The sequence below is a fragment of the Paralichthys olivaceus genome, chromosome 5 (genome assembly GCF_024713975.1).
Source record: "Paralichthys olivaceus isolate ysfri-2021 chromosome 5, ASM2471397v2, whole genome shotgun sequence".
Taxonomy (NCBI): Eukaryota; Metazoa; Chordata; class Actinopteri; order Pleuronectiformes; family Paralichthyidae; genus Paralichthys; species Paralichthys olivaceus.
In genome coordinates, this window is record NC_091097.1 from 19,921,535 (window position 1) to 19,949,168 (window position 27,634).

The 27,634-nt window shown below is 46.2% G+C and overlaps 1 protein-coding gene across 2 annotated transcripts; it reads right to left on the reverse strand.

Annotated features, from left to right (window-relative positions):
- Window positions 1-222: 222 nt before the first annotated feature.
- LOC109645534 (myosin-9-like) lies at window positions 223-27,634 on the reverse strand. 2 transcript variants are annotated; one of them, XM_069524900.1, is made up of 41 exons: window positions 27,428-27,634; window positions 16,869-17,200; window positions 15,202-15,358; window positions 14,779-14,806; window positions 14,519-14,612; window positions 13,886-13,906; window positions 11,960-12,052; window positions 11,791-11,854; window positions 11,559-11,657; window positions 11,315-11,458; window positions 11,117-11,212; window positions 10,681-10,952; window positions 10,394-10,567; window positions 10,103-10,276; window positions 9,704-9,818; window positions 8,519-8,697; window positions 8,254-8,375; window positions 8,095-8,164; window positions 7,826-7,986; window positions 7,495-7,603; window positions 7,258-7,389; window positions 6,923-7,129; window positions 6,706-6,843; window positions 6,491-6,614; window positions 6,201-6,372; window positions 5,871-6,083; window positions 5,631-5,775; window positions 5,337-5,543; window positions 5,119-5,223; window positions 4,785-4,937; window positions 4,378-4,626; window positions 4,051-4,263; window positions 3,741-3,953; window positions 3,464-3,625; window positions 3,233-3,361; window positions 3,030-3,118; window positions 2,795-2,918; window positions 2,469-2,677; window positions 2,220-2,328; window positions 1,938-2,110; window positions 223-1,789 (listed from the first exon to the last, which is right to left on the reverse strand). In XM_069524900.1, the coding sequence occupies exons 2-41, from the start codon at window positions 17,193-17,195 to the stop codon at window positions 1,681-1,683; spliced, it is 5,874 nt and encodes a 1,957-aa protein (XP_069381001.1). In that variant the 5' UTR covers window positions 17,196-17,200; window positions 27,428-27,634; the 3' UTR covers window positions 223-1,680. The 2 variants fall into 2 exon arrangements, with proteins under 2 accessions (XP_069381001.1, XP_069381002.1); XM_069524901.1 differs by lacking the exon at window positions 13,886-13,906.

Consider the following 27,634-nt stretch of genomic DNA (forward strand, 5'->3'; position numbering starts at 1 on the left):
CATCAGAAAGTTTCCTCCTTGTTTACTTTGTGTTACTCTGGTGGATCCGGTTAGAACCTGATTGGGTTCTACTAGTCCCCCCCTGGAGAACCCCTGAGCGCCCCCAGCTGGGGAGGAAGCACCACACCAACAACAATTTGAGGGTTTCATCATTATCTCTCCAGAGTCAAATCTCTGCAAACCGACATCAGCGTGAAATCAAGACACGGGTGGTGCACGTGCAGCAGTTTAGAAAGCCTCTTTAATTGCAATAATACCAACATGTCACATGTTTTCCATTTCAGAGGTGCAGTCAGACCAACGTTACAACATAATTGAGAAGATGCAGTTTTTTGTTTTTTTTTTCCTTTTATTTTCGTCAAGATGTTCTTTGTCTTTAAGTGCGAAAAGATGTGTGATCCTTCTAACTGTGAACCGTTACTCTTCAGCAACAGATTCCTCTCACTTCCCAGCAGTGTGAGCCAAAAGCCGCCCCCGGGGCACGAGCTGTGTGGGGTTTGTGTCCCATGAACCACCGGCCAGTCGGAGTAAAGTGTACATGGACTAGAGTAACAAAGTACACTCCAACGTCTTGAATCTGCCTTTGGTTTTGTAAAATCCTCAGCTAACCCCCCCCCCCCCCCCCACCTCAAGAGGCTGTGCCCCGAGTATACATTGTGTGCTGTGAGTATTTAACTACCCCACCACCCAATTAAACGTTACCCTGAACATTAACGAAAACACTGATAGTGATAAACATAAAAATCAAAGCATGTCCAGATAGAAGCCAACAACCGCACCCAGTAGAAATCCTGCTGTTTTTAAGGCTTTAGTGTGTGTTGGCAGCGTGTGCGCCCGCTACACGAGCACGTACACGGTCTTTCCGAAAAACTTCTCCGTCACCGTTTCAATCAAACACACAAACGCAGTGGTTTATGATGTCGAGGCTAAAGTGTTTTTTTTTTTTTTTTTTCCATGTCAGTGCAAAATTAAAGATATTTCAGCACAGTCACAATCAAATGCCTTCACTTTGACGTCAATGAGTTTCTAATTATTACCCGAAATCAGCCTCAAATTTCATTTTCCACATGAAATGTACGTATCAAATGATTAAGCCCAAAAGCGTAGTCTCAAGTGCTAACTGCTGCTAAATTGATAGAATACATTTCAGCATATAAACCTTCATTATAAACTGAGGCGAGAGCGCGAGTGTAATAAACATGAAGCACTTCCATTCTTAACCATTATAAAAACTTCTGCATAAAATACAATTCTATAGTTCGAGATATTACTTTGGTCCCCTTCCAGTAATCGGTCTTCATTCATGTATACTTCTTTGTTTTCTCTTTCTTCAATTAGAAAAATAGATCCGTGATCAGGACTATTACAACTGGAATGTTTCCTTATAAAAATATCTTTTTCTTTTTTTTTTGTTTTTCCCAGAGAATGAAACAGGAAGCAAAAAGAAAAATTTGGCCCAAAAATAACGTGTGTTTGTCAGCATGTGATTGTCCGAGTTAACTGGCGTCTGTGTTAAGAATGCATAGATTGTCGATGGTAAAGAGATCAGACTGTCACATTATCGTGTGTGTGTGTGTGTGCTCCTCTCTGTTCTGTTCGGCAGGTACAGTAAGGTTTGCTCATGAGTATTTGGGTCTGTCTATTTACGATGCAGTTCTAAAGAAGTAGAGCGACGGCCGTTCATTCGGGTTTGGGCTCGGGCGTCTCGGTCTTGGGCTCGCTCTCCTCGTCACTCTCGATGCCAGTGCGGGTAACGGTGCGGCGCCCGATGAAGGGGAGATCGACACGCCTGGAACAGAGGAGAAAAATAAAGTGAGCACACGTCGCCTGAGATAATGGTCACGGCACCATCATGGGGTTGAATGTGTTTATTTACTTTTACGCTGCAAATCATAGAAAATAAAAGCTGCGACGTCTCTACAGACTCTTTCTCCCACCTGAGCTTGTTCTTGAGGGTGGTGACTTCACGGTTCATGGCGTCCGTCGACTCTGTGGCGTCCTCCAGCTCCCGCTGCAGTTTCCTTCGGTTGGCGTTGGCTCTCTGAGCCTCCTCCTCAGCCTCCTCCAACTGACGCTTCAGCTGCTTCATGCGAGAGTTCAACTTGTCCACCTGAGAATTAGACAGATCACAGAACAATTAAAGAGAATCGAGAAAACCAGAGCGCAGATAAAGAAATCCGATGTAGAGCTGAAGGAGCTGATGAAGGAAAGCCTCGGACCTGGTCCTTGTGCTGCTCTGTGTTGCGTCTCTCGTCATCCACCTGCAGGATGACTTCCTTCAGTTTCTTCTCCGTGCGTCTCACAAGTTTGGTGGCACCCTGTCTCTCCCTGAGTCGAGAGAACAACACTGATCAGGCTGAAGTCTTTACACAACATATTGTCGATCAGTGGTGGAGAAGTGTCTCTTAATGAGAACATAGATGAAGAGCGTGTTGATGTTTCTAAATATCTCTGGCTGAGACGCTCACCTGGTCTCCATGTCCAGCTGTTCCTCCAGCTGAACGATCTTTGCCTCCAGGGCGGCCATGTTGGCCTTGTACTTGGACTTGACGGTTCCCTCGAGCTCCTGCAGCTTCAGTTTCAGCTCCTTGTTCTGACGCTCCAGCTGAGAGCGAGCACCTTCCACGCGCTGAGAGCTGCTGCGCTCTGCGGTCAGCTCCACATTCATCTGATCCGTCTGAACAAGAGGGACCGAGACTCAGAGTCAGTTTGGGCTGAACGCAGGAATTAATCAATGACTTCAAATAACACAACCGGTTGCTGAAGAAGCATCGACTGATGAAAACCTACAGACCTGCAGCAAAGCTTTCTTCAGCCTGTCGTTGGTCAGCTCAGTGTTGCATTGCTCCTCCTCCAGCTCCTCCTCCAGCTGAGCGATACGAGCCTCCAGCCGTCTCCTCTCCTCTGCAACCTGAGCACTGAGATGGAAGAAAGGTTGGTGTGATTACAGTGCACACACACAGACACACGGGTAAACAACAAGCCATGCACATAACTAACAATTTGTTGAAAAGTGATGAACGTCTTACTTCTTGTTGGCCTGGTTGTTAATCTCATCCTGCAGCTCATCTCTCTCCTGCTGGGCCTGTCTCTTCACTCGCTCTGCAGATGCCAACTCCTGCAAAAGTACCACAGAGCAGTTTGTTTAATTGTGCCAGACAGTTCTTGGCTCATCTCACTTTCACTTCAAGCGTAAAAAAAAAGAGACGACTGTAGACGTGTGCGTGCCGACCTCCTGCATCTGGATCATGTCTGCCTCCATGCCCTTCAGCTTCTTCTCGGTCTCCTTGCTCTGGGCGAGGATCTCCTCCCGGGACATGCGAGTGTCCTCCAGTTCTCGGACAAGATCCTTCATCTGGGCCTGAGGAGAGAGAATAAAAAAAAAAAAAGAAATGCATCGATTAGCCGAGTCGGAGTAGTCATTAGATTTGAGTTGTTCAATATATTTCAACAGTCAACTCACTTGGAGTTTCTTCAGCTGCTTCAGGGCCTCGTCGCGGTTCTTGTTGGCCATGTCGATTCCTGCCTCGAGCTCCTTCAGGTCCAGCTCCAGCTTTTTGCGAGAGGCCACGGCAGCAGAACGCTGCTTCCGCTCGTCCTCCAGCTCCATCTCCATCTCACGCACCTGGAGGACGCACAACTCATTTTCAGCCATGCACCAATTTCTACATTTTTCCATAGTCAAGAACTTTTCCCACAAAGATGACAACAGCTAACATACGTTACAGCGGCTTTAGTACCTGTTTGACCAGAGCTCTCTTCTTCTCCTCGCCCATCTCGTCTCGTCCTGCCAGGTCTCTCTCATACTGGGCCTTCAAGGCCTGCATGTTGACCTCCAGACGCAGCTTGGCGTCCTCTGTGGCCTGCAGCTCATCCTCCAGCTCCTCCAGCTGAGTCTTCATCTCCTCCAGCTGCTGGTCCATGGCACGTTTGGATTTCTCCAGTTCGTGGACCTGTGCGACAGGAAGTAGGAGTAGTGATGAGGACTTGAGCAGACCACACAGGCACAAATACTCACACACTAACACACAACTCATTTTCCAGACGTACACTCTTGCCGACGTCATCCTTAGAAGATACCAGGTCCTCCATTTCAGCACGCAGCAGTTTGTTGTTGCGGTCCAGTTCTTCCTTCGTGTCCATCAGAGAATCCAGCTCACGAGTCAACGCCAGCGCCCGGGTCTCCTTCTCGCGGGCCTCAGCCTCAGCTCGGTCACGCTCCTCTGCGTAGCGGGCGGAGATGTTCTTCTCCTCCGCCAGCATCTAGAGAAAGTCAGGGCAAAGTGTTTAAAAGATCCAACAGCTAAAATATGCTCATTACTAAAAATGTCTACTATAATCTGTGGCACTGTATTTACATAAAACAGATTATCTGACCTGGTCAAACTTCTTCTGCTTCTTCTCCAGGTTGGAGACGATCTGTCGGAGGTGGTCTTGGTCTACGAGCAGGTCGTCCAGCTCTTGCTGGAGACGCGTCTTGGTTTTGTCCATCTTATCGAAGGCAGCACATTTCTCCTCCAGGCGCTGGTTTGTTGCTTCCAGGTCCCTTTGCAGCCTCTTCTTTCCCTCCTCGGCCGTCTCCAGACACCCTGCGTCCTGCTCCACCCTCTTCTTCATTTCAACCAGCTGTATGGAGAGAGGTGGTGTCACTCAAACGTTTGACACCGTGAGGTAGAGGCGTGCTTCATAATACATCCTGGATGAAGTAGCAATAGCTCCTCAATCCTCCAGTAGCTGCTGATAATGAGTTATCAGCAGGTCTGAGGGACGCGTTCACGTTTTACCTGAGCCTGCACAATCTGCAGCTGCTTCTCCAAGTTCTTCTTGGCGGCCTCTTCCTCCTCCAGCTGTTCTTTCAGGTTGTTCTGTTCATCCTCTAGCTGGCGCATGCGTGTGCCATGTGACAGTTTCTGGCGGGTTTCTTCCTGGAGCAGTTCCTGTTGTGAACATGGACATACAAGGTCAATTATAAGTGAGAGGCAGGTAATTTGACTGAAAGGGTTTTCACACCTATGGTTCCTTTGTTCTGCTCTATTTCTCCATTTCTGCCGGAGAGTCAGTTGGTTTTCAGATCTCTGAAAGTATCGGAGGGTGTGAAGCGTATGCGGGTCTGCGTACCTGAACGTCCTGCAGCTGGGACTCCACAGCGGAGCAGTCTTTGCTTGCTTTGATGGATTTTCCCTCCAGATCGCTCAGTACGCAGGTTACATTTTCCAACTCAGTCTGTGGACAGACGACAACAAATCAACCACTGAACAGAATCCTTCTTCTTCTTCTTCTGCCTCCACAAGTGTTAATACACTGATAAATATTCAGACGTAATAAAAGATCTCTACCTGAGTTTTTGACAGTTTCTCAACCAGCTCCACCCTCTGGCGCTCGCTCTCGGAATGTTTGAGCAGCAGCTCCTGGACCTGGGACTCCGCCTTCTTCCTGCGATGCTCAGAATCTCCTTTACCCTGCATCAGCGTCTGCATCTCGATCACCAGCTCGTTCCTCTCCGACTCCAGAGCCTGCTTGGCCTTCTCCATTGAGACTTTGTTCTGCAGGGAAGGACCGAAACATTGAGGACTTTAAGGAGAAAAGAAAAACATTGGGTGGATAGAGGCTCTGAAATAGATTTTAATTACCCTCTTCGCCTGCTCCAGCTGCTCATTGAGCTCATCGAAGGCCTGACCGTGTTTCTGTCTCATCTCAGACAGCTGCTGTTCGTGGACCCTGGCCTCTTCATCCAGAGTCTTTTTAAGATGTGCAACCTCCGTTTCACGTTTGGTCCTGAGAAGGCAGAGCAGAGGTCAACCTACTTGATTCCATGGAGCATGATGGGGAAATATCTCACTGCTGTAGCTCTTACAAAACCAGTTTTCTACCTCAGTTCTTGCTGGGCTGCAGTGGAGTCCAGAGTGTCCTCCAGCTCGGTCTTGAGGGCCTCGAGCTCTTCTCCCAGGTCCCGGCGGTGTTTCTCTGCCTTGGTGCGGGCCTGCCTCTCCAGCTCCAAATCCTCCTGCAGCTCAGAGAGCTGAGCCTCCAATTCGCGAATCTTTTTCTGGGCCAGGTTCTTCTGTGCCGCCTCCTCCTCAATCCTGAAGGGAGGGACAGGTCAGACAAATTTATAAAAAGAAAAGCAGCGAAGGAACCCATTTTTCAAACAAACGATCATTACGGATAATAAAACAAGGAGCTGTCAAGTCCATACAGACCTGGCCAGAGCTGCCTGGAGCTCTTCCTCCTTCTTGGCCAGTTGGGCACGGAGCTCAGCAATCTGGGCCTGCAGCTCTGAAATCTGGTCTTGAACCTCAGTGAAGTCACCGTCAAGTTTGCGCCGATTCTTTTCCAGCTCCTGACGCTGCTTCTCCTCCCTGCGCAGGCGGTCTGACAGAAAAAAAGAACAATTGCTTTGCTAACGATATGCTAACAGTTGGAATCAGCCACCAGGATCTACGATGGCTCATGTATGTTGCCTCATGTCCGCATCATGCTTCCTTCTTACCCTCCAGGTCTGTTATCATGGCCTCGTGCTTGGTCTTGAGTTTCTGCAGACTCTTGGATTTCTCCTCCTCCTCAGCCAGATTGGTGGTGAATTCAGAGATTCTCTCCTCCATCAACTTCTTCTCCTGTGTTCACAAGCAGAGATGGCAGAGAGGCTCAAATCGAGCACCGTAGCAGCCACTAGCTCCCAGGAAATATAATCATTTTAATCTTCACCTTGTTTAGTTTGTTGTTCTGGTCGTCTAGAACCATAACCTCATCCTCTATCTTTTTCATCTTTGCCTCCAAGGTGACCTTCTCCAGCTGCAGCTTCTGTCTGGCCGCCTCCTCCTCATCCAGCTGCTGCTCCAGGTCCTGAGGGTAAACAAACAGTAAGTACCCCACCCTAACATATACACACCGCCTGCATGCGTATCATTTCAAATTTCCTTACTGAGATATTCTGCTGCATCTTCTTTTTCTCTGATGTCAGGTGAGACGCTCGCTCTTCCTCCTCCTCCACTCGGGCCTCCAGGTCATGGAGGATCTCCTCCAGCTCCTGCTTCCTGGCAGCGAGACGGGCTCTCATCTCCTCCGCCTCGGCACAGAGCTCTGTTTCCGCTTGAAGCTGCTCCTGCAGGGCCATCTTCTCAGCACTCAGCTGCAAGCAGAGTAAAAATGATAAATGTACAGGAATTACATGACACTCAAATGAAGCACACTCCTTTATCTTCCACCTGTGAATATTATACTGAAGTCCGGGGATTTTATTCTACAATATAATGTTACCTGCTGTTGTTTCTCCTCCATCTCCAAAAGCTGCTGCTGAGCATACACGTGTTTCTCCTTAGCTTTACTGAGCTCGTCATCCTTGGCCTGCATCTCTTCCTCCTGCCTGCTGACCTGCAGCAGAGGCTTCACCTGATGCAAGAACAAGTGGAAATAAGGGGCATTAGGAAAAACGGAAGGAGCAAAAAAAAAGGAACAATCTGCAATTTGTGGATGTCGTAGGAGATTGAAGTTCACCTTGGTGAAGAGCCTCCACCACTGCCAGTTCCTGAGTTTGAGATAAGCGGCGCAGTTTCTTTGGATCACCTTCATTGCAGTCAGTTGCTGCTGTCTCCTGGCAAAAGCCCTGCGAAGCAATATAACCAATAACACAGTTCAAGAAATACCCTTAAATTATATATATATACACACACAGTATAATTCCGGTGCATAGTAGCAAGTTTTTCTTTTAATACTCTCAGCAATAAAAGCTGAAACACTAAAGTGTAATGTTGTTTCAATCAGTCATACTATGCTCCACATCATTTTGTCACAATAAGAGGATCCTGATACGATCGTCTCTTCTTACTTTCGGGCCACGTAGCCTCGGCACCAGGCCTGGAAACTGATGATGATGTCTGTGATCTTCATGTCTCTCTCCTCCTCCAAGTGAGCGAGGACACCGGCTCTGAAGAAGACTTTGCTCTGGCCGATGCGGTACAGGTTGGGATCCAGCTCCAGGCTTTTAATCTGACGGGTAAGGAAACGTGCTGATCAATCACATCATGGAGGGATTTGTTTGTGTTTATTATGTGGTATTATCATGCAGACTCCCAAAGAAACTTTTAGCTCCATTACCATGAGCACACAGGCCTGTTTTCCATCCATGAAGCCCTTGGGGATGGCGTTCGGAGTGAGGATTTCATACCTGGGGGAAAGCAGGCGTTAGGATTGAGTATTTGCTGGATGAAACAACAATAAATCGGAATGGGAACAATAAAATTATTATTCCGTTACCTCTGTCTGAACTCCTGGAAGACGATGCGGTTGGGGAAGCCCTGTCTGCAGATACGGATCCCCTCCAGGACACCGTTACATCTCAGCTGGTCCAGAACCAGGTGAGGGTCCAGTTTACCAGCCTGTGAGAGGGGAACGAGTGCTGGTCGGTTATTTTGGCGAAACAGAGATAAACTGTTCTAATCTGTGCAATGACGGCTTTACTGTTGCCTGACTCTAAAGTTCCTGTGTTGGAAATGGCCCAGTAGATGCCAGTGTTCGATACCTTTTTCTCGTGGTTGGGGATGATGCAGCGGACAAAGTTTGGGTTTGTGTTCCTCAGAGTGGCCATGAGCTTGGACAGCTGCTCCTTGTACAGCTGGCCCACCGTGCGGAACATGCCCTTGCGGGTCTTGAAGGCACCGGGCATCTCGGACACCTTATCCAGACCGACGATGCGGTCCACTGAAAGAGGAAGACAACAGAGAGAAACAGAAAGGGGATCATTATGGAAGAAGAAGTCAGTGGGGATTTACATTAATAATACAAATATTCAACCAGGCAAATTCAAACCAAACGCATGTCACAAGGAAAAATGAATATGACCATTGTCTCTCCACGTTCTCTTGGTAAACACGCACCAGGAAAGAATAGAGAGTGAAACACCAAACACACACCGAGTGAATGTAGAGGGAAACAAAGGGGAGTCACGCAAATAAAGTGAAGTGTGGAGAGGCCACACACTATCTATATATTAAAAAAAAAAACACTGAAACTTTGTTCTTCTCAGAGTGAAGATATGTGTGATGGTTCACTTCGTGTTCGTGTGACAAACGGTGCTGCAGTGAGCAAACAAACAACCAAACCCATGCAGTATATACCCATTGCTGCAGTACCCATGACCAACACCAGGAGTCCCCAAACAACACTATCACACAGAGGGAGAGAGGGAGAGTTCAATGACAGAGCAACAACTAGGATGACCAGAGGATTGTTACTGAACACGGAGCTGGTTAAAGACAATGGAACAACAGAATTTACGAGCATTTCATCGGAAAGATCTTTTTATTTTAGGAGAAAAGGACATGGTGGGAATAATTATTTAATTTAACCAGACAACAGGAGAAACAGGGAAAGAATAAAGACATGAAAAAGAAACCTCATCACCTGAGTCTGAGTGTAGAATAGGAAAACGCTGATAAAAATAGGCTCTCTGACATTTCTGTACCTCTGAGGCCCAGTAAAAGAAAAGAGGACAGACAGAACGGGGCCGCACAGAGGAGGAAGTGGACGTAAACGACAAACGGGAGTTGACGAGGTAAAAAAAAAACAAAGGTCCACACACCAAACAGCAAAAGAGAAAAAGAACTATGAAATGCAAAACAGGAACAGTAAGACATCGAGAGCTTTACTCTAGAGAAGCAGTGATTCCTGGGATACCGCGACTGAGTTAACGTCTGTCTGGACTCACCGTCCTTCCACAGCTCAGAGACAAACTTGTCAGTGGACTGGTTGAGCAGTGAGGCCACGTTGTCATTCAAGGGGTCCATGTTCTTCATCAGCCATTCACCTGCCTTGTAGTCCACCTGAGGGGTGACATCACACAGGAAGTTAGTTAGGAGTGAGGACATGCTGCAGAGGGATGAAGCACAGAACGTGGCGGAAACCCAGCGGTTGGTGAACGCACGGCATCAGGTCGGTTAGAGGTTATAGATGTCAGTTTCCATAGATTTACGATTAATTGCGAAGCCCTGTTCTCACATGACCTCACCTGGACAATATCTGGAAACTCTGGAGAAACTCTGGAGCCTCTCACTCACACACAGCCCCCCTCTGGAGAATGTTAGATTAACCGACTCTGTAAACGTACCTTGCCGGCATAATGGATGACACAGAAGTCAGCCTCATCCTTCAGTTTCTTGGGTTTGAGGAACTTGGGGTGCGTGCCCTGCTCCTGCAGAACTTTCTCCACAAAGCTCTTGTCGGTGGCCTTGGGAAACCAGCACTCCTCATCCAGCAGAGCCAGAATACCAGGGGGACTGGCCTGGAGACAAACGCAAGAGTGCAGATCGTAAACATCTTCCAATATTTAGTTGGTTGCAATGCTTCTTCGAGTAAAGAAATAAAAGCTGCAGAGGTAAAAGAAAGAAAGAAAACTCACTGGTTTTTCAATGAGGTCGATGCAGGGCTGCAGGTCGAGGCCGAAGTCGATGAAGCTCCACTCGATGCCCTCCCTCTGGTACTCCTCCTGCTCCAGGATGAACATGGTGTGGTTGAAGAGCTGCTGCAGCTTCTCGTTGGTGTAGTTGATGCAGAGCTGCTCGAATGAGTTCAGCTGGAGGGACAAACAAACAAACAAACAAAAAAAAAAAGGGTTCAGAACACTGCTGATAAACAGCACGAATGCAAACGTGGAAAAACATTTTGCAGTTTGGCTCAATTGTTTACCTCAAAGATCTCAAAGCCAGCGATGTCCAGGATGCCGATGAAAGACGCTCCCTGTCTCTTTGTCTTGTCCAGCGCCTTGTTGATCCTCATGACGAGCCAGCGGAACATCCTCTCATACGTGGCCTTGGCCAGAGCCTCCACGGCAAACTCGGCCTGCTCCTGGGTCTGGGCCTTCTGGACAAAGTCTCTGCCCACCTTGATCCGGGGCGACAGGATGGCTCGGGTGAAGTCGGTGACGTTCATGCCCATGAGGTGACACACCTTCTGAGCAGCTGTTGCAGAGGAAATGGGAGGAAGATAATGAGCAACACGGAAATGACAGAGCTGAAGATTAAGATTTAATCCATTTAGACCGGGTGTGACGTTCGCTCGCTTGTTTTAGAACGCATTTCTATTCAGCGCCTCAAAATAAAACTGCAGTGACGGTCTAATTTACCTGTGTTGTCGGGCATGGAGGCCTGGTCTGTGTGTCGCTCCTTCTTGAAGCTCATGTTCCCCAGCTGCAGCACAGAGGCCACCACCTTCAGCATGCCTGCACAACGAGAGAACAAACATGGGTTTCTACCGACGGGACAAAGTTAAATAACAAAAAAAAAAAAGTTGTTGATTCAAAGTTATTTGCTTTCTGCCTCACCTATCTGCTCATCCTCCGGGATGCTCATGATGTTCATGGCCTCCATGGTCTCTGTGAACAGATCCTTGTCCTGCTGCCCAGGAATGGTGACGTTCCCGTTGGAAAGGAAACGGTAGTTGTTGTAATTTTCGAGGAGGAGTTCATCTGAGGGGTGGGGGGGGGAAAAAATCGCCGTGAGAAAAAGGAATGAAACAGATAAATCCTCAAAATCTTCAAACATATGGGGAAGGAAAGCGTCGCTTACTGCGCAGTTTGTCTCCAGCCCCCGTGAGCAAGTAGTAGAAGACGTGAAAGGTCCTCTCGTCTTTGGCCTGGCGAATGGCACGAGATTTCTCCAACAGGTCTAGCGGACGATCTGTTAAGTTTTTCTAACACTTCTGCGACAAAGCCCTTTTGAAACATTTAGCGTGCGAATAAAAATTGTAAGTAAGAAAAAGTTTTCATTGAAAAAGTGAAGTTAGAAATTACAAGGATACAAGTTTCAATATTGGCACCGACGATGTAACCGTTGACGTCGAAGTTGATCCTGATGAATTTTCCCTTGAAGAGAAACAAGAGCGGCGTCAAAGAAACAAGAACTCGAAGCAGTCGAGGAGGAAAAGTGAGTTTGTAAAGAGAACAACAGTTTATACATGTAAGACTTACAAATCTGGAGGAGTTGTCATTCTTGACTGTCTTGGCATTTCCAAAGGCTTCTAGAATAGGGTTAGCCTGCAACAGTTGTTTCTCCAGCTCCCCCTGGTGGAAATGAAGATATAAAAAAAAAAGCAAAGCATAATATGAAGCGTTGAGGTCACTTCACCGTTGGATCTGGACGTTTCTCAGCCTTGGACTCTGATCTCACAAGATCTCATCACCAGAACTGATAACTCATTTCATTTCGATGGAGTGATAGAACCTCAAATTAATATCGATCAAGAGAATGATTTGTTTGTTTGTATATAAATATGATGACAGCTGCTTGTTGTTAGACGGAGCATCGGGGCTATATCGAAGAAAAGAATCCTGAGATTTGGAGAATTGAGTCGTAACATTTCCTTTTTGTTAAAAGTGAAACTTATACTACAGAAAAACTTAAGATGGCGTGTATATTTATTTTAAAACACAGGCGACAGGCTGATCTTCTGATCTTCCTGCTGTAAAATGACACGCAGCCTGACATTATGAGTTTATTCACATGATTTCAGGAGTTTCTTTTGGAAATCTCCGATTCTTTTCTCATTTAAATGGCCCTAATACTCCGTCATACTTTGTTACTTTGCCCCTGATGTACTGAGACGAGAGAGAGATCATGGATTGTGCAAAAACTTTTAAAAAACAAAAAGTGACAAAAGAGATACCATGTACACACCAGCAACGCACACAAACACACGCACACACACACACACAAAATGCACCAAAGCGTTTTAACCTCCCCACACAAAACATCCAGTTAGTGCCCAAATCTGCAAACACCCGAAGACCCCGTGACCTTCATCGATAAACCATCACCAGACTCCCAGAGCGGAACGATGCAGTGAACACAGAACAACGTCCTTTCAGCTTCGGTACAAACATTTGACTTCTTCCTCGGAGCTACGCTGCCTCATTAGTGACAGTGAGTCTGCACATATACAGCGAGCCATTGTGTGAAGTATAACATTACATCATCAGGGAAGTGACGCTGGAAGTCGGGGTCCTGAGGGGGCTGCGGTATTCAGTGTATGTATCTGATGCACTAAATCAGAATGTGACTCAGATAACATTTCAGTAACGAGTTAGATATTTGTTTAATTGCCACAGAGGCTCGTTTACAATGTTCTAAAACTGTTTTTAAATGTTGTTGAACATTTGAATTGAATTTTGTGCTGCGTTTATCTTGATGTTATTCTATCGACGCTCTCTCAGCGACTCTGACTGACTTCCTGCTAAGTTGCTTCGCCTCACAATTAGGAACTTTTATTCCATCAGACGACAAATCCTCCTGGATTTTCATACAGAAGTGTTTCCCCACTTGTTTTTTTTTTTTTACTGATGATGACATCAAATCCAGCAATGAAAGTCAAAAAAGCTGACGTTCCCATTGAAAAATATTCTACTGAACAAAGAGTCTGTGGACAACTGAGGATCAAATCCTAACTAATCACTTTGTTTTACACTGAGACCAGACATTGTACGAACACACACACAATGACCAAGCAAAACTTTATACAAAAAAAAAAAAAAAAAAAAAGAGAGAAGCAACTGGACTCAGGTGCAAACACACAGTAGCGATAAAGGTTATGAAAAATTCAACCAGACAAAATATGTGATCACATCTATAAAACCCAAAATTTGCATGTTTTGTTTCCCCCCCCCACAGCAAATATCCCGCCCCCTTATCCTACCATTGTCTAGCTGAATTTTTCACAGGAACACATACGGCTGCCACTGATCTGCAAACAAACTTCCTCCTTGCCTGCAATTGGCTGGCAAGGCATGTCACCCCACCCTGCCCTTAATACGGGGGGGGGAGGAAAGAGGAGGGAGGAGGAGGGTGATGACAGAAGCAGGTGGGGAGGAAGGGTGAATGGAGGGAGCGAGTGGACTCACATGTGTCAGGACGAAGCTGTTCTGTTGATGGGAAGAGAGAAATACAACAACCTCAAAAAGGGATGATGGATGTGGTTTTCATCACACCTCACTTTGTTGCTTTCAGCAGCTTCCACTAAAAAAAGGCTGACGGGACAGATGACAGTAGTTTTGTGGTCCAGTCTGATGTGTGGCCCCTTGTTAGGTTTAAAAATGGAATATACCATCTTGGTGTTAAAGAGGTTTTCTGCTGAGGATGTGCAGCAAAACAGAAAACACCACAGACGAGGTAAAGTCCGGAGCCACGGTTTAAATTTGCACTACCGTTTTTTTCTGTGCCTTCAGTGCTACTCTCCTGATTGCTGCTGAAAACAAGCTGTTTGAAAACAGCAGTGTGATGATGATGGATTAACAATCATGTGCACAATCAAGTGCACACACACAATAAAAAGCGGTTGATGCAAACAGGAATAATGTCAAGCCTGTAAAAATAAAACAATGGAGATTAGGGATTGAATCTCGCTCCACAATGAGGACTGAAATAAATCAGTGAAATAAGAAGGAATGACCGATAAAGGCTTTAATGGAGGACGTGAGAGAGGAACTGGAGGACGTCCTGAAGGATGACGTGTGCCGATGAGAGGCAGGACTGACCTGATCTTTCTTGGTCTTATGAGAGGAGGCCACATGAGCCAGATACTGGATGACCTTCTTGGTGTTCTCCGTCTTTCCAGCACCAGACTCTCCTCTGCACAAGACGGACAGAGACAAATAAACCGTCAAAAGATTGAGAAAAGGACGGCGAGGGAGAGTGAGCACACTGGAGGAACGCCATGTCCATGTGTGTGTGTGTGTGTGTGTGTGTGTGTGTGTGTGTGTGTGTGTGTTTGTGTGTGTCAGCATCTGAAACTCACGTGCAGAGAATCGACTGGTCTTCACGATCTGCAAAATATATGTGCAAAAGTGTGATCAGGCTTTATTCTACGCGAGCGTACGTTATCACTTCAGTGCATACAGGATGTACATGGCCACAGACAGGAAACCAATATCCGGCTTTGTGTAGCTGGAAGGAGGCGCTGCCGGTTCTCAAACTAACTGGTTAATTACCCATAAGCCCCTATCATGCGGTCTGAGCACTTTGGAGCCGCACATGAGGACAATTATGTAACGATGTCGAGGTTAATGTCTCAAAACTACATGCAGAAAATATTCACTAGCAAAGTAATATGAGCACTTGACAACTGTAGAGTGTGTACAAAATGAAGTACAATGAGTTCTACACAGTTAGCACCTTTCACAGCGTGCAGCTTCCAATGTTCACAACGACCGTGACTTACCCTGCATCATGCTTCTGTAGGACGTGTCAGTGATGGCGTAGATGTGAGGTGGCATCTCGTGCCTCTTCTTGCCCTTGTACATTTCAACAATCTCCTCCGAGTAGATGGGCAGGTTCTTGTACGGATTTATGACGACGCAGAAGAGACCGGAGTACGTCTGCAGAACAGAGAGAGGTTTAAAACACAGATTTGAGAAACCAGTGTTTTGATTTGATACTTGTTGATTGTTTTAGGCCAAATCCTAGAGACTGGACGTGAAACACTTAAAAGAAAAACTCTTTGGAACTGGATGTTTTGACAGTTTCCTTTGGCATATCTGGAAATCCACTTTCTGGGGATCATGTTCACAAATTCGAACGTCACTCCGGGTCCTTGACTTTTCTGATATCTTGCTCGCAGTGTCGTAACTTGTGCGCCCGTCATGTGTTAGTGCTGGCAACATTAGCGCAAAAGATTAAATGCCCTTGTCTGAGAAAAACTAACATTTTTGTAGAAATGCAAATATAAATACGATTTTATAAAAATGTGGGTCAACCCTGTCGCTCATTTCACGTGCTAAAGTAAGTGCAGACGCCTCCGACTGAAAACCAGCTTGTCAATAATAAGTTCTTGATTCAATAATTATTCTTCCTCTGCCTTGTCAACACCGAGCTGTTTCTCACACTTTGATTCGTGTCCGCCTGTATTATGTAACGCCAACCGCGCCCTGCAGCAACTTTTAACTGACCAAACCCCGGCTTTGTGAATTTGACTGGTTTGCCGAATCGTATCTCTAAGATCACAACAGGTGGAGTTATCTTTTTCTGCTTCGAGGCCAAGTCTTAAATCCTCCTCCATTCCTTTTCTATAAACTCTGCTAAATATTTTTCTCTGTGTCTGGACTTACACCCCCCCCCCTGCTGCTGCTGCATTCTTGTGCTACCCTCCTAATATCTTTGTACCAGGCATCTCTCCCTCCATCGCACACCCACCCACCCTCTCTCTCTCCCTCTGGGACACGCTGAAATCTAAAAACTACAGAGAAGCCCGGAGCTGAGGATCTCTGGGGGGAGCGAGGGCAGTGACAACGGGCTGTGTTGATATGACCCGGTCACACCACAGCGTCAGGGAGACCAAATCACTCCCAGCCCAGAGAGCAAGCGATAAATAACATTAATTATGGGAGCAGTAATAGCAGCTACAGCACTTTTAACATTCCACGTCCAATTGTGCAAAAAAAACTGGTTACTCCCTCGCTCCCCGACACCGTTCTCCACTTCTCTCGTACTCTGGACTGTATTGTTCCCTTTAACTTCCTGTTTACGAGATAACTCCAAACACGGAGAAAAAGAGGGAGAGCGCAAACGAGGGAGACAGAGAGGAAGGGGATGAAAGGGAGGAATGCTCGCATACACAAACTGCACATTTGCTTCAATTTGAACACAATGGATTTTCTTTAACAACTGGGCTTAATGACATAATGAGGAGGTTGGACGTGGAGATGAATTGGTTTGTGGGCATCGCAGATTGTTTTCTACAAGCCAGTGGGATTTTTAAAAAACTGATTTAAGGGCACAAATGGATTATGATATTCATCGTTCACATTTTTATAATGTTCCCCACAAGTTGAGAATGTATCTGTGGAGTCCCACCACTGTGTGTTTGCAGATAAGAGGCCCCCCACTTACGTATATGAGACCAGAGTAGTATCTCTCCTTCAGGTTGTGCAGCACAGACGCCTCGTTCAGGCAGGTGAGCTCCGCCATGTCCTCCACCTTGCTGAACTTGGGCGGGTTCATCTTCTGGATGTCATCCTTGTTCACCCTGATCTTCTTACCAGAGTCTGCCAGCTCCACCGTGCACTCGTCGCCGCGCTCCTCCTTCACTGAGCCGGCTTCGAAGCCCAGGCGCTCTGAGGGCACCCATACCAGCTTCTTGGTGGCCCAGTCGGCCTGCGCCAGCGGGTTGTTGACCAGATTGCGGTCCACGTACAGGAACTTGTCTGCATCCGACATGGTAGCTGTTTCGGGGAGAGCAGAGGAGGAGAGTGCGGGTCAGTGAAGGGGAATTTAAAAATCAATGGCAGATCAGAAACTCAGACATAACAAACATTCATCCTGCTCATCATTTAGATATTTCTTATCCATCATCACACTAAAATGTTCCCACTGTGTGACTAATCTCATCTTATCTTTGAGTTGCTGCACGATAATATCTGGGAGGAAAAAGACTTCCTTGTCAAGCTAAAAAGAAAAAAGGTTTACAGGACCAGACCTTTGCTCTGCTTCCATCTTAACACATGCAATCTCTGTGGCATGCAAAGGTCACACTGATGTGATGTACAACAGGAAAAGCCCGCTGAAGTTAGGTCAAGACAGCTAAACACACAACCATGCCAAATGAGGCCTCATGTTGCTCCCTGGCCAACTGCTGTGAATACTTCATCAAGTTTCCAGCTGCTGGGCCGTCGGGGCGAGAGGAGAAACATTCGCCCGGGATCACAGAGATCTAAAGTTCACCTCCCAGCAGAGCTGCCGGAGTTTGGCTGACTGCTACGTCAACCGCAACCCGAGCGTCTGTTTGCTGGTGGGAAGCCTGCATGTCCATGTTTCTGCCGTCCCTACTGGTCAGTCAGGGGGAGCTGAGTGAACCATGAGTGATCCTGGATGAATTATTGGTCTTTCACAACCAAAAAGTCCCAGGAACTAAATTTCCTTTTATTCACTTACGGAGAGACGGACAGTAAAGATAAAGGGTACGAATAAAATATAAAAAAGCATGTGTAGAAAAGTGAAAATACACAGTTTATGTACAAACTGCAGTACTTAGTCAGAGGGAGGGTAGATAACACGTACCCATAGAAGCCAGACTTTCTTGTCCAGGCATATACAGCCGATAACAAGCTCTGCAAAAGCTGTTCTTACTTCGATACACCTGTGAAAGCTAATGAATAACATGTTGTTGACGGGGAGTGCTGCGGTTTAACCCATATAGAAAGTGACGAGACAAGTTAAACCAGTGTGACCGAAAAAAGATGAGTGCGCTTGAAATAAACCTCCCTGACTTCAGCGAGTGCAGAGACTCTGAGCGAGTCGCTGAACACGGTGTGCTTTCACTGACACTGGTGCCCCAGACTTTACCGTCTCAATTATCATTCCAACACAGCAGGAGCATGACAACGTATTCCCAGCAGTGCCAGGGTCATTAGCCTTTCTCAGCGTTCCCCTCACCTCGGAGGGAACACGAAAAAAGCAGCCACATACGAACTTGTTTGCATATGCTCATGTGCAAACACTACGGGGGAAAGAAATCTTTGCAGAGGTAAATTTCAGCTTGTACCGTTACCAGCGTGTGTGAAATAACATGAGGGTAATTTCACATAGTAATGTGGCCCAGTGGGAGAATCTGGGGCCAAATTCTCATGCTCACTCTTATAAAACACACGATCCTACAAACATTGCGGCTTTAAACTGATTTTGCATGAGTCCTGGAGTTGTTTAAGCAAATTTGCATTGTCCAGGTTACTTTTATTTAACTGATGGGTTCGTACAACAACCTCTTTTTAATTCTTCAAGCTAGAAAGACGTTCCGGACAGAGTCCAAACTCCGAAGCTCGACTGTGCCGAGGAAAGGTGGCGGACGCTTAAGAGTCGCTTGAAAGAGAGAATAGCAGTTGCTGCATTTAACAGGCTTGTGTGTGTCCTGTCTGTTCCACTACATTAACCCCGATCTGTGAGAAAGAACGCAGAGGGAGAGCCATTCTTCTCATGACCCTTGCATCCCTCTGTCCTCCATCAGCGCTGACAGCCGACGGTTTAGCTGCGGAGAGCGGCTCACCCCGCCTCCCCAACTCATCCCAAGTGTACCGACCCCATCCCGTAACAGAACGTGGAGCAAATTAGTCCTGCTATAGCTCTCAGCTGGCTCTACACTCCCCTCTCTGCCTTCGGTCACCCTCCTCTGCCTCTGCAGAATCCTAACGACCATCATCCTCCCCCCTCCCCTTGTGTTTATCCAGTCTTTTCAGGGTCGCATTCCTCCCATACTCACTCTTTATCAGGGAGAGACAGCAAGCAAAGGCATTCCACACATTTCTGTACTCTATCCTCTATGCCTCCTCCCTTACATCTTTCTCTGACCTATCCTCTCCAGCTTTCCTTCCTGTGTCGCCCCCCCCCCCCACTTTCCTTATTCTCCTCACACCAGCAGGTCATTTGTGGGAGTTTCACCACTCAGGAGAGATCAGCATCACCTCACACTGGTCGCACACGTGAGAATATCTTACACACTACAAGCGTCTCAGAATGTTCTCACCGGATCGTTAAAATCCGCTCGACCATTTCTCCCTCAAGCATTTTGGATACAAGTCGGGATGATCGACTGAAATCCCAGTAGCTTTTTTGTTGTGAAATAAAACAGGCTGAACACACCCAAAGCTGTTTCTTTAGCTGGTTTCCATGACAGCAGCTTCTCAAACACTTCAAAAAAAATACTGTGACCATTTATTGTTGCACTCAAGTGGCTTTTACCTGCATCACTTTAATTTGTATTACTGCCCCAATTAGAGTCTTTGTCTGACGAACAATAAATCAGCAAGATAGATTAAAGTGTTGGAGAATAATTTTCCTAACTGGTTTGGATGATATTAAAGAAGCAAAGACACGAGTCTTGTCTGCTGTTGTGTGCCACAGTCCGACACACATGCTCGACACAGATAACTCAGTGACACACTTCAAACTGCCTCTCCAGAGAGCGGCACGAGGACTAAAAATGACTACAAGAGCTATTTTAGTTTGGCAAGTGCTGAACGATATTGAAAGAAGAAAGAGAAGGACGGATAAAAAAAACTCCCATCAGACATTCTTAGAGCGTCCTGTGTGGAGGCCGACAGTTGTACTAAGACGGGGATGTTGATTTGAGGTACAAGAGTGCGTTTTCCACCCGCCCTCTTCTTGCAGCCTCCCGTCTAATCCTTTAAAAATCAGTTTTCTTGATTACTTGTTACTTTGCTCAGCTTTGAGACCTTTAACTATCTTTTCCGCTGAGGCGCATTTAAAATGAGATTAGCTGCTCTAGATATTCATAACGAGGATTACTCATTAACTAAACACATGATCACACCGACATCCCGAAACCAACCCTTGGCAACGATCCCTAAACTTTATGAAACGTGACGGATGCCATTCAAGGATTATATATCCTACAATTCCCCCAAAAGAAACAGAGTTAGGAGCATCCTGTCCAGGCAGCAGCAGCTTGCTTGAAAGAGGAAGAGGAGCCATAAACTAAATAACAGCAGGAAGGGAACAGAGGCCTGTTTTAGAAACCAGCCTCAGAGAGCAGCGTGTGGTTACAAAAAGAGGAAGTGATGCAGAGGCCAGGACTTGGAGAAAGATGTGGAGGAGGAACGAGGAGAGAAGCGGAAAAGGGACGAGTTCCAAAGCATCCTTTTCAGTCCCATTCGTCCTGTTTCGAAAGCAGGTCAACCTTAGTCCTAATAAAGCGGAGGCCATACGTCCGTCAGTCAGACTCCCTCTCATTCCTTTCCACTTCACTGACTCTCCCAGAGTTACTGTCAAAACCAGAAGTCATGTCGGCCTCTACCACAGCATTACCATGTACAGTCAAAGCCTCCTGCTCCCGCTGAAGGGAAGACAACGGGGCTCAGCTGATTTAAGGCCGTTGGCAGGAAAGTCATCAACAGCAAAGTCAATAGCGCTATTACAACCGAATGCAGTGCCTAGTTTGTGCCGAGCAAGAAACGACTTTGCACCCAAGTTTGTTTGGATTTATAACATCTCCGTCTCTTCCATCGTACGTTCGCTGTCCGATGATCTACCAACTGCGACTTCACTCTCATAAAAGACGTCCCGGGTGCCAGACGTGGACTGAAGCGGTGCACTCGGTCAAAATTAATTGCGGGCTCACATGTCGACTCCCTCTCTGCCCCTTCGCCCTCCTTCCCTGAAAGTGGGAAGGGTGGGGCAAGGGGAAGAGAAGGGAGAAAGGAGGAAATGACAAACCGAGAAAACTATTTTGCCCATTTGTGGAACTTGTTGTGAGAGAGAGCGTCTTTCACGGAGGAGGGAATGTGGCGTTTTCTTGAGCACACGCAGAGCGGCTCAGAGGAGTGAGACGTAAATTAAGCCCTTGCTGGAAAATAACCGCACTGCATGACAGATCTACATCACTTTCCACATTACTTTTCACATTCCTGCCCCGACCAGGATCCAATTTCACTTTGAACTGAAGCTACCCAATGCCATCTACGTCTAGAGAGGTCCCGACTCGGTCTTAGTGCAGTCATCAGACCTGTACCAGTGGAGCCCGACCTTTTCTGTCTGATGAGCCCGTCACCAGCAGTGGATCAGCTGTTTGCACATGGAAGTATCTCATTTAATTGTATTAACGCGATTGTATAAATGTGACTCACAAGTCATTTTTAAAGTTTGCACTCGTACCCTTAACACCACTCAAGACTTAAACGTGTATTCATTCCTAGGGCAACGTGAATGATCTCAGATGTGTTGCGAAATTCCTCCTCCAGTGCGTTTTTTTTATTTTTTTTTTACTTTTGTGGTGAATTTCCGACGGACCGTGTGCACTTTCTGCTACAGGAGCTTAAAATAACACATTATCATAAAAACTAATTACCTAAGAGGACGTTTCATCCACTTCTACTCGACTATGATAGTCAACGTATAATTAAATATTGAAAATCACATTTACTCACCAACATGAGTAAGCCCACTTGTTTCTGATACAGCCTCCTATGGGTGGCGCTGTTGCGAATGGTCCATAATCCAAATGTGTAATTTCGAAAGAAGCAACCTTTGACTGTTTATCAATGTCAAACATTCCGCATTTCAAATATTCCTCTTGGACTTTCTGAACAACTACCGTCAATCGCAGGGATGAGATCATTGAGATGATAGTGTGTTTGTCTGATACGTTCATACTTTTCAGGGTCACAGAACAAATTCCTCGTCTATCTTTCAAACAGCTGCATGATTACACCACTGAATGCATCGACTGGTTGTTTGTTCAACCATGGCGGGTTACTGCGCAGCACCAGTTTGACCTTTTAACAAAACCCTCCCATAGTATTGACCGTTTGATGGATGATTACGTAACCTTTAACAGAGAGAGAGAGAGGAACGCAGCACTGTTACGACTTCTGACTGAACCAGTGATGAAAATCTGCTACTCCCACCTCACTTCTGCTCCTGTGTTCTTACACTATTCATCCTATCAGCAGACAACTCCTCCCTCCCACATACTTTATCCTTGTGGATTAGTATACAGCTTTTTTTTTTTTTTTTTTTAGCTTTATCACTTGTTATCTCTACCTGGGTCACTCCCTTCTGAGTCACTCTGACGACCACACAAAGCTATCTTTGTTTTAACAATCGTCTCCTCAGACGATGCGTTCACAACCTCAAAGGGCCACAGGAGCGTCTGAAAACCCGCTGTAGAAACATTTCCGATATGAATCAGGATAGATCCATTACACAGCGTGTTTTAAGAGTTCACAGTGCAGAGTTTAAAGTGTCTGCGGTGAATGTGTTTCACAAGTATTTCTCTGCAGTTACACTCCAGTGGGTGTGTGCATTTGTGCGACTCTCTCACACACACACACACATACACACCTGAGGACAAAGTCTACTTTCGTTATACAAGAAAAGAAGTGTACCACTCTAGATCTGTCCTAATACATCACAACTGTCTTTTCCACCTGAAGGTTATTCAGGAAAGTCCACACACACTTTCACATAAATGTAACCCAACAGGAAGCTGGATCAATAAATCGGCATTCTAAGAAATGCTGGCCTGTGGAGTCAGTAATCTGTGATCAAGTGTGACCTCATAATACCACAGAATAGAAACTGTGCAAGGGTCAAGGTCCATCTTTACAGATCAGAAATTCAGAGTCCGCTCTGTATGTGGCCCAAGTAGGAGCGCAGCCATTTCCTTGTATTGTCTGGGAGCATTTTGCAATCTTACAGGTGTGTGCTGCGAGGGGGAGGATGGAGGGAAGGATGGGGTGGTGGCAAAAACACACAAGCGGAGGAAGAGAGGCCAAGCAGAGGAAATGAAGTTGAACAAACCAACGCATTAAAAGTCTGTTAAGGAAACTGAGACAAGAAGGAAATGTGAGAAACGAAAAGCAGTGACAGGAAGTAGGTCACCCGCAGCACACACGGGTGCAGACTCATCTCAAGCACAGATTTCTTCAACCGGTTTGACGGAGGCAACGTGTTTATGCTGTTCCCGTCAACCAGAAGGAAAATGATGCTTCGGCAGAAAGTAAGACCAGACATTCAAGAATAATCTTTTGAAGGAGCTGAAATCAAAGCCAACTACCTACTGAGAGATCACATGATCAGCTCTGCCACGGTTAAAACACTTCAACAGTCTCTGGACTGACTGGACTTTTTTCTTTTGCCTGTGTGAATGAATGTCAGCTGACTCGGGAGGACACTAGGATCAGCATGACTCTTTGCATGACTGATCTACAGCACCAAATATGACCAGATAATTACTATGATGCACGAGTGATGCGCTCAGAAGAGAAAACATCATCTTCTGCTGTTTCACGTGTTATAAGACATATTAAGGATTTGGCCCGGACGAGTCTCGGCTGATGAAACCAGATACTTTTTCACATTTTTCTTAGTTGCGTAATCCATCATTAAAAACAGCGGTTGAATAAAGTTAGTTCAACAAGTCATGTCCGCTCTCTCGCAACTTTGTGAGCTTCTCTGGTCTCCGACTGTATATCCGGTTCAGTGCGTTTTTATTTTATTTATAACCCCGCAGCGGATTCACCCAACATCTACACTACTCTGGAGTTTTAGAGGCGTTTGGAAACGACGACAGACACTCATAGCCACTTGGCTGATTTTTCTGATCCCGACGTAGCTTGTCAAGCTCCGATCACGTGACCCTCCTCCAGAAGACAACGAGCGGCAGCAGCCTAAGCTACCAGTGTAGAACGCAACATGGAGAATCAATTACTGACCATGTTGTCTTTTCTAACAGCTGTTGTGCGGTTAAATTCGATTAAGTTCACACAGACGGGGATTGAAACTGATAGAAAGACAAAACGCTCGTGTGAAGACATTATTTTAGTTTGAAAATGCCGTTTACGTTTGAAAACATAGAGGTATTTATGTCGCCTGTGGCAAAAACACATTTTTCTCATCTCAGTCTGGCCATCTGAGGTTAGGGGATGATTGAGACCACGACTGTAATGAGGTCACACTAACAACCGATAAAAGTTTTGAAAACTCTGCACATTTGTTTGAAGAACGTTGAGATTTCATAACAGAAGACAGCTGTGGGTTGTAGTGAGTCCAACTGCGTCGCCCTCTCATCTGCAACAAAAGCAGGGGGCCTGCAAGTAATCTGGCACCGTCGGGACAACCATTCATTCAATAACACCCAAACATCCACAGGCATGTTCTCCCAGCCCGGACGATTCGACTAAGATTTAACAGACTCACACAACAGCTGCATGTTCACGTTTTTAAAAATATCTGCATCTAAGCTCGTCTATCCGACAGTGCAGTCCTAGGGGGCCTCGGGTGCAGACGGTGCTGATGCATGAGTGATGGAATGAAAGAATCTCTGCGGGAGGCTCCACATCTGCACCAAAAGTAGTAACCCACGCAAGGAACGGGCCTCCAGAGACATTATTGCACAACGATTTGCCAGGAATTCATTCACCTCAGTGACTCGATGGCAATAACAGGATATGACATAGTACATGTCACCCATTGTGTTTACAGATGTGCCTTTGTCATCAACAAAGCAAACGTCTATTATCTGAACTCGATGTAGATAAGAGTTGATGACTTAAAATTCTTTTTTTAAAAACAACACACAAGCTACTGGGTATTTCAGCATGACGCATCATCAACATTTCTATACGACTGTAGTTTAACGGCTTCTTGGCAGAGAACACGAGCTGGACGGGAGTGTGTGGTTGTGATTACTGAAGGCAGGAGGAAAAAAAAGTTTCTGTGCTCACCTTCTCTGACACCACTAACACTGTTCAACGAGAAGCAGGTTTGCGTGGAGGAATGCCAGAGTTGTGAGTGCTACAATGCCCAGTCTGACTTGAGGTTAAGTTCACGCAAATACTTCAAATACTGAGCCACACAGCTCAGCTCCCCTTTACTCAAACTCGGAGGGATGTGCAAGCATACCTGACTCTGTTTGCTTCCCAGGGAGCAAACACGACGACGTACCACCTGAAAAGCGAGACTAACAAATTGTACCGACAGAAGCGCAACACCTTGAAACTGCAAAGTTAGAGGAACGAGACACAGTTTGAAGCCGTCGCTAATCGACATTATTCCCTCCCCACTCTATGACACACTTTTCCTGATTGCTACCTGCTTGACTTAAACTCAGTATGTCCTTAAGTTTCAAGGCTCTGAGAAAGATTTGTGACACTGCGGTAAATAAATAAAATGTACTTAACTTGGCAGGATATTGATATACCCCATAAAATCTCTTAAGCTGTGGAAAATTCAAGTTGCCAAGCAAATACTCATCACAGCGGACTGCGCTCTAAGTAGAAGGCAAACCTGATAATTTTCAGCTGGCATCCCCATGTTTTGGCAACCGAATCGAAATGATACGACAACTGATGCATTTATGATTGTGTAATTATTATATGACCCAATAAAAGCAGTTATCTGCTTTGCTTTTCTGTGTCAAATATATCTCAGATTTGTTTCTGGAGCTTGTCAATCACCTTCCCCTGCAGATTGAATCATCTCAGAGGGCTTGTTTCTGCTTTCGACACGGAGCTGCAATGTTAACTGATGCTTTCAACCAGGCTCCTGTCGTATATGTGCCATTTCTGATAAGTGCTGGCTCACTCAGCTTCCTGATGCAAAAACAAACCGCTGTTGATCATCACAGATTGAGTTTGTAGTGTTATTCATCCCACAACAGCAGAACAAACGTTTTTTAAATATTGAATGTCATTCTTTATGTGTCAATGTATATATATTTATATACTTGAGTTTAAAGGTTCAGTGTGTAAGATTAAGAATAATCCTAGTGATGTTTTCCCTCGTGCGTAAATTCTACATACTGTGGTTTAATATTCCCTAGAATGGTCCCTTTATATTTAAATACTTCATATTTAAATCTGGAGCAGGTCCTGTCCACGGAGGCCGCCATGTTTTTTTTTTTACAGTAGACCACCTTTTGAGTTTTTATGAAAACTGAAGCTACCACAGTTTGGAAGGCGAGGGTGTGGTGAGGGGCGTTCAGCTGCAACGTGACACTTCACCACTAGATGTCACTAAATTCTACGCACTGAAGCTTTAAGTTATATTTTAAGTGTATTGGGGGGGGGGGGGGGTCCATCGTTGACATCATGTCTCACACTTAAGCAAACTATAGGGAATTGTTTGAAATGTACTTTACATATAATCATATACATTTACAACAACGGTCATAAGAAAGATGCAACAGTATGGATTTTTAATATTATTAATTTTATAAGGGGGGGGGGCGTTAACATTTACAACAATGGTCCTGATAAACACACACGTGTATGTTCTGTTTGATCATTACTTATTTTATATATTTGACTATTTCATATATTTAAGTTATAATTCAAGTTTAAGGGGGGGGGGGTCCCCACCATGTCCTGGTGACGTCATGCCATCAGCCAGACACGTTTACCGGCCACACACGTCGTCTTGTTCTTGACGCTTCATCCACGCAGAGTTCAGCCATTATTCAACAATCACAATAACCGAACTCCTCCGGGTTCCGCAGGAGCCAGCAGAACAGAACCGAACCCGCCGGGCCCCCCCCCCCCCGCCCGCCCCGCGGCTCCGCACCCGCTTTTCTTTCACCTCCATCCCGCTCGAGGCCGAACTCTCCCCCGGCCTCCTCCTGCAACTCATTCAGGCGAGTCACTTCCTGCCTCTGCACTTTTTTTTTTTCTTCTTTTACTTCTCAAACTAAATCCTCTCCTTCTCTCTGATGAAGCACAAATAACAAAGTGTTGAGAAGTGAGGATCCACGCTGGAGGGGGGAGTTACAGGAGCCCCGGGGGCTCGGATGTGTCGCGGAGCTCCCTCTCCACCCAGCGCGGCTCTAACTCGCCGCCGCGCCGCTTCCTGGTTCCCTGCACTTGCTGGAAGTGACGGTCCGGGGAGAGGGGAGAGGGGAGGGTGATGGCCGATAAAAAAGAGCTGCGGCCCGGCGGTCTTACCTGCTCGTAGGGTGCAGGAGGCCGATCAGAGGGTGGCTAACAACAACCGAGTGGCTCCGTCCGCGTCGCCGTGAGTCAAACTTCTTTTCCCGTCGAGCCTCGCGGAGAGTTGTGGCTTCCTCCCTCTCTCTCTTTCTCTCTGGCTCTCTCACTCTTTCTTTTCTTCTCTCACCCTCTTCCTGCTCTCTCTCTCTCTCTCTCTCTCTC

What these genes read in the sequence shown, in the direction of transcription:
- LOC109645534 (XM_069524900.1), bottom strand. Translation starts at nt 17,195, where the DNA reads ATGTCGGATGCAGACAAGTTCCTGTACGTGGACCGCAATCTGGTCAAC. An exon ending in CTCCATGCCCGACAACACAG is followed by an intron (nt 10,953 to 11,116) that starts GTAAATTAGACC and finishes CCTCTGCAACAG; the next exon opens with CTGCTCAGAAGGTGTGTCAC. An exon ending in AGAAACTGTCAAAAACTCAG is followed by an intron (nt 5,224 to 5,336) that starts GTAGAGATCTTT and finishes GTCTGTCCACAG; the next exon opens with ACTGAGTTGGAAAATGTAAC.